At 38.0% G+C, this 12,778-nt stretch overlaps 1 protein-coding gene across 1 annotated transcript in view; it reads right to left on the bottom strand.

Moving 5' to 3' along the window:
- Positions 1–12,778, bottom strand: part of LOC126469846 (zinc finger protein castor homolog 1) — a 106,728-nt gene that overhangs the window by 19,610 nt on the left and 74,340 nt on the right. The window contains exons 17-19 of the mRNA XM_050097142.1: positions 10,857–11,074; positions 5,707–5,839; positions 336–656 (exon numbers count right to left, since the gene is read on the bottom strand). Of these exons, the coding sequence (XP_049953099.1) occupies positions 336–656; positions 5,707–5,839; positions 10,857–11,074 (672 nt within the window). The remainder of the gene's footprint in view (positions 1–335; positions 657–5,706; positions 5,840–10,856; positions 11,075–12,778) is intronic.

Here is a 12,778-nt window from a genome sequence, read left to right as displayed (position 1 = left end):
GCATGATAAAAGCAGATGGGAGGCACAAAAACTAACGTTAATGTTGTTAAGAAACTTATAACTCAGGAGTGTTTAAATTGAAATGCATAATTCTGACTGGCAAGAAAAAATGGTGTAAGTTACGGTTGATCTTGGCCTTCCCTCTTCAGTTTTGCCAATTCAGCATTTAATTCAGTAAATAGCATGAAAGTATCCAGTACTCTGCGCAATGAAACACTGGTTAAACCAAAATAATACAAAGAGCAATCAGGTAACCATTTTCTTAAAAACTATGTTCCCTAAAGGTTACACAATGTCCAAAAAATACATGTCCATTTCCAGGAAACAGAACTCACCTGCAGGAGATGAATATATGGCAGGTAACCCAGGCTGTATGAATGGCAGTCCTTGTGATGTTATCAGTGCAAACTGCTGCCCTGCAGCAGCTGCTGCTGCCATGGCTGCATTGAAGCTAGCTGCAGCTGATGAGTGCGGTGGGAAGACTGGTGCATGCAGTGGAGGAGGAGGCGCTGCAGGGGCTGGGGGCTGTGGTTGCAGCTGAGGTGGGACCTGTGGCTGGGGTGGCTCAGAACTGGAACTGCTATGTCCCAGGATCTGGGCCTGCTCATAGCTGCCAGTTGTACTGCTGCCAGATACCGGAACACCAGAACATGCAGCTGAAATTAAAATTTACAGGTTGCTTCACTGAAGGTTTTCATCATGTTCGCAATGCTTTATATTTGAACATTCTTTTTAGTACCTAGTTCTAGAACACAAATAATAGCCCTTCAACACTACACTGAAAAATAACAACTACAGTATGTATATCTCGGCAGTATATGAAGTAGGAGTGTTCTCACTTGTATTAATAAAGGTAGCTGCATTCAGCTTCTGAAGAAAGTCATGAATGAGACTTTTGTGAGAATATACCGTCTATACTAAATCCCAGACTATTGCTCTACACTGCTTCACCAATTACCCATTCATGCAATTTGGTGTAAGAAACTGCATGTAGGGTGTTTTACTGCAATTATGAGTCCTTCCATTAGCTGTGAACCAAGACTTACATCTGGCCAAAACATGATGCACTGTATTATTCAGTTCCCAACTTTAATATGAAACAGTTACACTTGCACTTCACTACTTCATCTGTGTGACTGCGTAAAATTTCCCAAAAATGAGACAAACTCCATTGTAGTCAAATCAGATAAAATAACACAGAGGTTCCCTTCTACAATGGCAGTGTACATTTAATGTGCGAACCTAAAACTGTTGGGAAGTAGTTAACTACCAGCGACAAAATATGAAAACTGGACCACGTAATGACAGTATTTCAGGACAACATTACAAGATTCTTTTCCATTGCATTTCAGAATGTTTCCTAAGGGTAATACTCAAGCTCAGTAGATCAAAACAGACACAATGGAAGGATGCAAAATGAATAATTTACAGCAAGGTTTTGGCAGAGATGCATTTTGTACTTCTGTGCAGTGAGATTTGCAGTCCATACCTCTCTCACGTGCATCATTTGTAAGTTCTCTGCCTTTAGTTATCTGTCTTCATTGAATGCTCTTGTATTTTAATGTTTGTGAACAAAAGTTAATTTTGTACATTCAAAGGTTACAAGCAATTATTTATGTGGATCAATTAAGATGCCACATAATTGGTGGCCCATGTGAGAACTTGCATGCCTTCACACGAATGTCATTTTTGACAAATGGCAGAAATACTCATGAACACAATGAATCATGAAAATGGGCTATTCCACACCATTTTTGACAAGATTAACAAGCTAGACGATGATCCAAAATTTTGCAGCTTGCTCCCTTGGTGATTCTGAATATGAGCCCTATGCAGTACTAAAAGAAATAGCAGTAATTCTACAACACACTCACATCACAGCACAATGAACATTTCTGGAGAGAGAGAAGAAGATGATAAGCCAGACTTAAAACTCAGAGAAGTGCTCCCAATCCACAACTGTGTGGAATGAGGAGCTCCACAACAGAGCAATGACCATGTGAGATGTCCATGCATCAGTTTCAGCACTTCATCAGCACTCTGATCACAATTCGAAGCAACAAGCTATTCATCTGCTGGGTCCAGCAGTTCATCCACACTGCACTTAGAATTACGGGCCCTGCCATTTATACTCAGCCACGTGCAAACTTGGTCCACAGTAATAGAGGACATATTTTGGCAACATCAAGTAACCAATGATCATAAGAAATTTACTTTGGTGATAAGCAATTTGGACCAACAACCCATAGCATTGGTGTAGGACATTATACTGCATCCACCACCAGGGCTTACATAAAGGTAAAAATGAGTTGATTCCTCACTATGAGGAATCCACTGACCTCAAAGGCAGACGTGTAGTATGTCATGACAAACATGGTGACAAGACACCATCAGAGTTGTGGCCACATCTACAGAATTTAGTTGATGCTCCACAGTCTCTGGCAATTTGGTACTATACATTTGGCAGTAACAACTACCAACACAAGTGACAACAGTGTCGGCAATATGCCCTGATAAATCACTCCATAAATTGCTGCAGGTTCACGATAGAGTTACACAACACTCGAGTCACCTACAACAGTTGCAATGACAACACCAGCACAGTGGCTGGCCTGAGCTGACAGATGCCTACCGAGCTTACCCAAGGAGACAACTCCATGCTGTGCAGCTATCATGAAACAACACTTGCTGAAAGTTTCTGAGGACATCCATAGCTCATGAATTACAATGGAGGCCCCGGTAGCACAGATGTGTATGAAGCAGCAACAACGGGGAACTGATAGACAAACCGAGGACCAGTTCGAGATGGCATAATCACCATGAAAACAATAATGACAGTGGGACAGCACCAGCAGGGTATACTGGCATCACAAACATTTGGACCAACACACTAGAAAGTGTACTTCACCATGAAGTTACTCAAGCAGCCAGTGCATTCATGGTAGCAGAGCAGTATCAGGGACTACAGGTCTCCCTGTTTGTGATGTATTTACACAAAATCAACACTGCATACATCTCTGAGGAACATATATCCACCTCCCTCAGACAATCTGTATCAGCCCCAGCTCGTGATATAGTGGCTAGCGTTGCCGCCTATTGATCACGGGTTCCTGGGTTTGATTCCCGGCCAGGTCAGGGATTTTCTCTGCTTGGGATCTGGTTGTTTGTGTTGTCTGCATCATTTTTTCATCATTCGTGAAAGTGGTGGGTCTGGACTGTGTAAGGATTGGGAATTTGTATGGGTACTGATAACTGTGCTGTTGAGTGCCCCACAAACCAAATATAATCATTTTAAATATATCCATATTATATGGATGTTGTTTGAGGTCTGTGACTGTATTATAAGATTATGTGAAATAATTTTATACTTCTGCAGTCCCTTTTACTAATATTTTATTAGCACAATGCATTTCGGCAGCATGCTGCCATCATCACATGCATTATACAGTTACTTATACATCAGCTGATAGGTTATGTACATTAGATGTGTGTGCCAGTGGGGTTAAGAATTGAAAACTAAACTTGTGCAGAAGGATAAATCTGTTACAGTGTGTACATTATGTGAATAGCATGATTAGGTAATATATATTAATACGTTTACTTACATTTTTGTTGGTGATTTCATTTTCTGACACACAGAGCACAGTAACAGGTAAATCACGACTTAGCATTTTCATAAATGTCTGTTTACAACAAGAGTTTTAAAATCTAAGATAAACTACTTACAATTTCAAAGACTGTTTACAACTTTCAAAACAATTATAAAATCTAAGCTAAACTACTTACAATTTCAAAGACAGTAATATATATCTGTAATGAAGATGAAAAATTTTATCTAGATGTATTGGCAATATGGAGAATGTTACATGGATACTTAATGAAAACTATTCTGTCAATGACATTTATAGTAGATGATTTTATACATAAAGCTTGATTTTTTAGCAAGAGTTTTGCGATCAAGGTGGTTAATATATATGTTGGCAATAGTACCAGCTATGCTTGAGCCCACTGCAAGGCCTATATGTAGCATGTAGAGTTTATTATTAAATGTAAAATAGTTGTAGTTTAGTACCAGTTCAAGGAGGTCCATGAATTCATACATGAAATGAAAAAGAAACCCATGGCTTGCATACCTTTCACAGGAAAACTCTCCTACAAAATAGCAAACATTTTCAGACCACACAACACACAACAATCTGCAACACACACTGAGACACCATATACACACATACAGACTGATAAACACTCACAATCAGGCATCTACAAAATAGTATGTAATACCTGCAGATCCCTTTATACAGGCCAAACTGGGAGAGATTTCCAAACAAGATATAATGAACATATAAATGCTTACCACATTAACAATTATAACAGATCAGCAATAGCCACCCACATAAAAGATACAGGCTGCCCATTCCATGATATTGTGAATGATCTTCATATATTACATAAAAAGGATAAGGGACACTAAATGGAGTTATATGAAGAACTGGAAATCTTCATTCATGGCACAGCACATGGAGATGTATTATTAAATGATAAGCTTGAAAGTAATAATGTTAACTTCTTCAAAAACTTCTCCAACATTAAACGTTTATTTCATTGACAGAATAGTTTTCATTAAGTATCCATGTAACATTCTCCATATTGCTGACAAGTCTAGATAAAAGTTTGCATCTTCACTAGAGGTACACATTACTGTCTTTGAAATTGTAAGTAGTTTATCTTAGATTTTAAAATGCTTTGGAAAGTTGTAAACAGATGTTTATGAAAATGCTAAGTTGTGATTTACCTGTTACTGTGCTCTGTGTGCCATAAAATGAAATCGTCAACAAAAGTGTAAGTAAATGTATTAATATACATAACCAAATTATGCTATTCACATTATGTACACACTGTAACAGATTTATCTACATCTACATCTACATCTACATCTACAAAGGTTTGTTTTTCAGTTCTTAACCCCACTGGCACACACAGCCGATGTACATAACCTATCAGCTGATGTATAAGTACCTGTATAATGCTCCTGATGACGGCAGTAGGCTGTGCTAATAAAATATTGGTAAAAGTGACTACAACAGTATAAAATTATTCCATATAAATATCATCACCATCACAACCTGTTTCAATGCACACTTCAGAACTGCACTGTATCACACTTCCAGGACATTGACTGACACCGATGCACAACCAGCAGATACATCTGTCCTGCAGCTGGCAGCTCTGATGCCACCACAGGATCTGGCCCACACAACAGCCAATTGCCAGCTCAATTTCAAACATCAAGACATTCATGATGTTCAACACTATGGGGGGAAGGCTGCATGGCAGTGATGCACTTTTTGTGCTTGTGTGTTATGAGATCAGTGGTTCTTTCATGTGACCTCTCTGATGTGTATTTTTACCTTTGCTGTCACTTGTAGGTTCTATGCGTTTTGCTGAATGCTCCTGTATTTTAACTTTCACGAATAAAAGTTAATTTTGTACGTTCAGATATTATGTGTAGTTATTTATGTGGATAAATTAAGGGGCCACATGGTCATGATAAGTACACACAATGTTTGTTCCATTAAGCATGGATAAAAAAAAAACTGATAATATTTAATTTAAAAATCAGAGTCAATTACATAAAGTCATGAAAGTAAATGAAAACAGCAGAATTATTTTAGCACTTTTATAATATTCCAGTGCTGTGAATATTACCTGAATTGATTCCCGAGTCACTACTTTCTTCATTGTTGTTGTCTTCTACTTCTTTCTTGATGACAGAGGGACTTAGTGCTCCCGAACTGTGCTTCGCTATGTGAGGTCGAAGTCTTTCCAGTTCAGAAAAGGCCTGATGCAAATAAAAATAACAATAATGAATTTCAGTTATTAATAAATTTATTAACAAATACTTCATTTGAATGTACATACAAGCATCAAATAAACAAAAAATAAAATTGAAAATGCACCTGATTAGTGAAATAAGAGTATGTAAAACATATGTTATGTATGTATGTAGTGTGTTTAGGATTTAAGAGTATGTAGTTACATAATATAAATGTGCTGATAACTGCATTGTTTTGACAGAAATTGTTTTTTCCATTACCTTCAGCTCAAGTGGAAGAAACGTGAGAACAATGGAGAACAACAAGTAAATAAATAACAAAAATACGAGGGCTATCCACAAAGTATATTAATTTTTGTTTGTGTCCATTAGGGGCAGGGCTAGCACCGCCATCTTGGTGTCATGGCATTCCGCTGCTCAGTCAGCATCCTGCCGTGCTAGTGAGAGGTTCGTGCTGTACTCCGTTGAGTTACTGTGACAGTTTGAAATGTCAGCGTTAATTGAAAATGCCGCAAAGTGTGAAGTGCATGCTGTACTAAGGTTTCTGACTGCAAAAAACCGTACACCAATAGAAATCTGTCGGCAGCTTTGTGAAGTGTATGGGGACAACATAATCACTGAAGGTGGAGTGCGTCAATGGGTCATAAAATTTAAAAATGGCTGAACCAACATTCACGACGAAGAGCGAAGTGGAAGACCCAGCACAGTGACTGCCGAACTTGTCAAAAAAGTTGATGCCGCGGTCTGTGAAAACTGTAATTTCACAATAACGGAACTCTCTATGAGTTTTCCACAAATTTCACGAAGTTTTTTGCACGAAATCATTACCAAAAAGCTTGGTTACCACAAGTCTTGTGCGAGATGGATACCAAACATCTTGACAGAGATTCACAAAAATCAGCGAATGGCTGCAGTGTTAACGTTTTTGGACGCTTACGAGAAAGATGGCGACTCATTACTCGATCGCATCGTTACTGGTGATGAAACATGGGTTAAGCATGTGAACTGCGAGACAAAATTGCAGTCAATGCAGTGGGGGCACACAAATTCCCCCCAAAAACCCAAGAAATGCATGCAGACAATGTCAGCAAGGAAGGTGATGGCGACTGTCTTTTGGGACAGAAAAGGTGTGATTTTTGTAGATTTCCTGGAAAGAGGCACTACAATAAACTCTCAAAGGTATTGCCAAACTCTGCATAACCTCAGAAGAGCAATACAAAACAAGCGCAGGGGAAAGTTGGGCTCAAAGATCTTGCTGATTCACGACAACGCCCGGGCCCACATGGCAAATGCCACTCGTGAAGTTCTCGAATCTTTTAAGTGGGAGTTGTTTCCTCATCTGCCGTACAGTCCCGGCCTGGCACCGAGCGACTTCCACTTATTCCCAGCAATGAAGAAGTGGTTGGCTATGCAGCATTTTGATGATGATGCACAGCTTCAAGAAGAGATAACCACGTGGTTGAAGGCGCAAACGGCCGAATTTTACGATGAAGGAATTTCCAAGCTCGTCCATCGCTTCGATAAGTGCCTTCATTTAAATGGCAACTATGTAGAGAAGTAGTATTTAAGTGTGGCTTTCATCTGTATATAATAAAAAAAATTTCCAATACTTTATTTATTTTTAATTCCAAAACATAATGTACTTTGTGGATAGCCCTCGTATAAAAAATAAAGATCAGATATCGATACTGTATCCTGTACCAGACACTGTCACGTATGGAATTAATGGTGTTTCTACATAGAAAACTCTGACTGGGAAAAGTGTGTACAGTGTGTTTCACAGTGTTCTTCTGAATTTAAAAATAATGTGCTAGATAAGTGCTAAAATATTTCTCCATGGGTCTCTAAACTTTAAATTAAACAGGCACTCAGTTTTTGAGTACTAACGCAAAATGTATATACATGTGTCATGGTTCACAATTCAGGCTTCAACTCCATACTCAATTTCTTTCAACATTTTGGACAATGTGAACACATGCACAGTGGGGACTGCTGTGAAGATGTGATCCTTTATTTTTGTCAACACACTTTTGCAATGGAAGGACGTATATTTTATGTTCTATTTGCCAGCATAGGAGAAAGCCAAGTTGCAAGATCTGCCTCCTGATGTCCATATCTTCATGTAATGATTAATATCATGTGCACAGGCTATCCAAGCTTGGGAAAGCTCAAAGAAGTGCAGATGTCATTTTATGAAAAGTGGTATTTATTCCTTAGGAGACATGTTAGTTGATATTTTTCTGAAAAAGAATAGCGATAAAGAAAATAATGAACTGGAAAAGATTATAAGAGATATGCAGCAGAGGCAACTACTCCAAACGTATTGCATGAAGAATGATACAGAAGTTGATCATTCCCAACTAGTGAATTTTACAATAAAAGTGTAAAAATACATACAAAAAACTGTTAATAATGATACAGATAACAATCACAGAAGACTCAACAAATGCATTGTTCTTCCTGATGTTGAAAAGAAGGAACATAACATTAGGCACAACTGAAAGTAGAGAACCACAGACTGGTAGGGACAATATTATTTGTTGTAAATGTGGTGCTGGGATTTAAATCTCTTTTACAAGACAGAATACAATACCTGTGCCTTTTACTGTTGAGAATGTTTAACTCTTCTAATGCAATGGAAATTTTCTATGTGATTTACATCCAATTTTCCTTTTATTCTCACACATCTTACGTTCACATATGATTTCCTACCAGAATGAAAGGGTCATTTGTTCTCTCATTCCTCTTTAGTCCACAAAATTAGTTTCCTAAAACTAATATTTATGTGCACTATACATGCCTGGTATTATGAAGACAAATTCTGGGAGAGGACAATAAGCCTCTAAAATTTCTTAATAAATTAAAATAATCAGACTTTTCTAATTACAGCATAAAACTTCTATTCCACAATATTATTACAAGGTGCAAGCATGCATTGTCAGTTAAAGGAGGGTTCCAATGAACATGCAAATATTCCTATAAATACACTACTGGCCATTGAAATTGCTACACCATGAAGATGACGTGCTACAGACGTGAAATTCAACCAACAGGAAGAAGATGCTGTGATATGCAAATGATTAGCTTTTCACAGGATTCACGCAAGGTTGGCACCAGTGGCGACACCTACAACGTGCTAACATGAGGAAAGTTTCCAACTGATTTCTCATACACAAACAGCAGTTGACCGGCGTTGCCTGGTGAAACATTGTTGAGATGCCTTGTGTAAGGAGGAGAAATGCATACCATCATATTTCCGACTTTGATAAAGGTCAGATTGTAGCCTATCGCAATTGTGGTTTATCATATAGCGACATTGCTGCTCGTGTTGGTCGAGATCCAATGACTGTTAGCAGAATATGGAATTGGTTTGTTCAGGAGGGTAATACGGAACACCGTGCTGGATCCCAACGGCCTTGTATCACTAGCAGTCGAGATGATAGGCATCTTATCTGCATGGTTGTAACGGATCGTGCAGCCATGTCTCGATCCCTGAGTCAACAGATGGGGACGTTTGAAAGACAACAACCATCTGCACAAACAGTAAGACGATGTTTGCAGGAGCATGGACTATCAGCTCGGAGACCATGGCTGCGGTTACCCTTGACGCTGCATCACAGACACGGGTGCCTGTGATGGTGTACTCAATGACGAACCTGTGTGCACGAATAGCAAAACGTCATTTTTTCAGATGAATCCAGGTTCTGTTTATAGCATCTTGATGGTCGCATCCGTGTTTGGCGACATTGCAGTGAACGCACATTGGAAGCATGTATTCGTTATCACCATACTGTTGTATCACCCGGCGTGATGCTATGGGGTGCCATTGGTTACACGTTTCGTTCACCTCTTGTTCGCATTGACGGCACTTTGAACAGTGGACATTACATTTCAGATATGTTACGACCCGTGGCTCTACCCTTCATTCGATCCCTGCAAAACCCTACATTTCAGCAGGATAATGCACGACCGCATGTTGCAGGTCCTGTACGGGCCTTTCTGGATACAGAAAATGTTCGACTGCTGCCCTGTCCAGCACATTCTCCAGATCTCTCACCAATTGAAAACGTCTGGTCAATGGTGGCCGCACAACTGGCTCGTCACAGTATTCCAGTCACTACTCTTGATGAACTGTGGTATAGTGTTGAAGCTGCATGGGCAACTGTACCTGTACACGCCATCCAAGCTCTGTTTGACTCAATGCCCAGGCGTATCAAGGCCGATATTTCGGCCGGAGGTGGTTGTTCTGGGTACTGATTTTTCAGGATCTATGCACTCAAAATTGTTTGAAAATGTAATCACATGTCACATCTAGTATAATATATTTGTCCAATGAATACCTGTTTATCATCTGCATTTCTTCTTGGTGTAGCGATTTTAATGGCCAGTAGTGTAATTCAATATTGAATGATATTAGCAAATCATTTCCTCTCAGTCAGACAGATGATTTATATGTAGAAGTCACAACATGAAAGGGACAGATGAACTGTACTGATTCTTTAATGAAGGGTTATGGACCCACAAGTAGGTTCTTGAAGAAAAACAAAGTGCAGCCATATCACCCTAGTTGTGCACGAACACAAGTGCAATCTAAGAGCAAATTAAGAAAATATAAAGGCTTGAGAACTCAGTGTGATAAGTGTAAAGACCAAAATAATTTACTATTCAGCTTCTGACATCTGTAGTGATGCTGATGTGAATCCATCAAAAATTATGTGATCCAATGAAAAATTCAAAAACAAATGATTTCAACTAATAAATGACACTGGTCACTTACACAACTTGATTGGACAGATTCAAAGGGTTAGATGGCACTACATCCTGAAATGGCACCTAAGATATAATATTTTTCAGAAGCTACGCACAGAAAACAGCTAAACATTCTGAATAATGAGTGTCTCTTCTTTGTCATTTAAAGGTGTTCGTAACTTTTGGGAGAGATGTGATTCATGATTTTTCTCTTTTTTTAGGATGGACTATGTCAAAGGCAAATAATCAAGTACTGTGTGGGACACTGAGTTACCTGATTGCATGCATTGCAATGATAGTGTTCCTTTCTTTTCAGCTTACAGAATGGCCGACTACATGATTTTTCAGGACCGTAACGTACATGCCGCTCTGGAAGCATCCAGTCAGGACGAGGTGGCGATTCCTGCATAATCTGTGGCTGCTGCAGAAGTCTTGTCAGTGACTGCTGCGCTGATGTATCAGCTCCAAAGCAGGGTTCACCCTTTGTAGTATCTGTTGACAGAGTGTACAGTCAATAATCAATACTTAACTTGTAAACAGAAAAAAATAATTTCTGTAAAGTGAGTAGTTTTCACTGCATTAATCTAATCTATAATGATAAATATTTAATTTTTTAAGTCTCTGCAGGCAATCCAATAAGCATTTTTCTTGATGAAAAATTTTAAATATCTTAAAAGCTACAGACCAAATCTTTGCTAAGGACTACATCTTTTATTCAGTATATGATGCATTATTTCAGTGACTCAATTTTTACCCATAATTACAAATATACTCTGTGTTCCCTTCTTTTTACACTAAATGTAGTTTTATATTTTTGCACAACATGCTATATATGGCAAAATTATTTACAACAATAAGTACTTTTGGTTGGAACACCATCACTGCGTCAATCATTCCCCGTTTCAATATTACTTTCATCATTGATACACACTTTACAACAATGCAAAAATATTTAAGTCATGAATTTCTTCAACAACATTCTTCAGATTAATAACGGTTCTCTTACTCCTTTCCAGGAAATCCACTGCAATGGATTCTTTGATAAGCTGCTATCATTAAAGACTTGCCACAAGCAATTTCCATACCACATTTTGACCATTCTTTTTGTGAAAATAATCTGGCTACTTTTATTTGGGAATAGTATGAACTATTACATATTGTCTCAACACACAATGGAAATAACAGTAGTTCCTAATAAAAAAACTATTGGCCCAACTTAAAAAAGCAAGCCATACTCTCCAAAGGGATTGATGGACTGTAATATAATATTCTGCAACTAATGATTTGGTTTTTCTACTATCCAGTTTATGTTACTTTGAGCCTGTGCAACAATTCTGAACACAGGGCTAGAAAAGCACATCCCTAATTAATTATATGATACTATTTCTCTCTTCATATCAACTACAGTGTCATTCTAGTTCATTATATGTAGTAGACAAGTAATACCTGTATCTTCTGTCCACCATACACTACAATAATTTTTGAATGTGGGGTACTACAAAGGCTCCCTATGTCAGTAATCAAAACTAGAATTATGGTCATCACTATAAAATGTTGTGAAGACAACTTTTTTCTCATTCTGCACAGAATCACCGGACACTAAAAAATACACAGCAGACATACATCGTCATTCAACCAGACTACAAGATAAAGTAAAAAGCATATGTAAAGGCTACAAGATGAGGTAGAAAGCTTATGTAAAGGCTACAAGGTGAGGTAAAAAGCATACGTAAAGAGAAAATAATATAGAAAACACAGACGTAAAACCGGAAATGTATGTAACACCACAATGGAAAAAAATAAAAGCTCAGAGCATGCAAAAGCATTGGGACATAAAATATGTTTTAGTTATACTTTTAACATTATCCTGGGGCCAGAGAGTGACACTCAACCTAAACAGTCTTAATAAATTTTCTTGGAACCCAGAGTATGCACATTGTGTATGCAGAATCCATAAAATGCAGTTCCCAACTTACTGTCTGCCTGTCACAACATTCACACATCACAGATAAATTACCAAGCATATTTTTTTGAGATTAGGTTTGTGTAAAAAGTTTATTGTTCAATTTTTCTTTTTATTATTATTATTATTATTATTATTATTATTATTATTTCAGTCCAATATTGAAAGTTGGGATGGATACAGCAATGAATTTACTCAATGAAATATCTTCTTACAATTTACAAAGGTTGATG

This window comes from Schistocerca serialis, chromosome 3 (genome assembly GCF_023864345.2).
Source record: "Schistocerca serialis cubense isolate TAMUIC-IGC-003099 chromosome 3, iqSchSeri2.2, whole genome shotgun sequence".
NCBI lineage: Eukaryota > Metazoa > Arthropoda > Insecta > Orthoptera > Acrididae > Schistocerca > Schistocerca serialis.
Note: the sequence above shows the minus strand (reverse complement) of the source record. Positions and strands in the feature narration are given on the sequence as shown.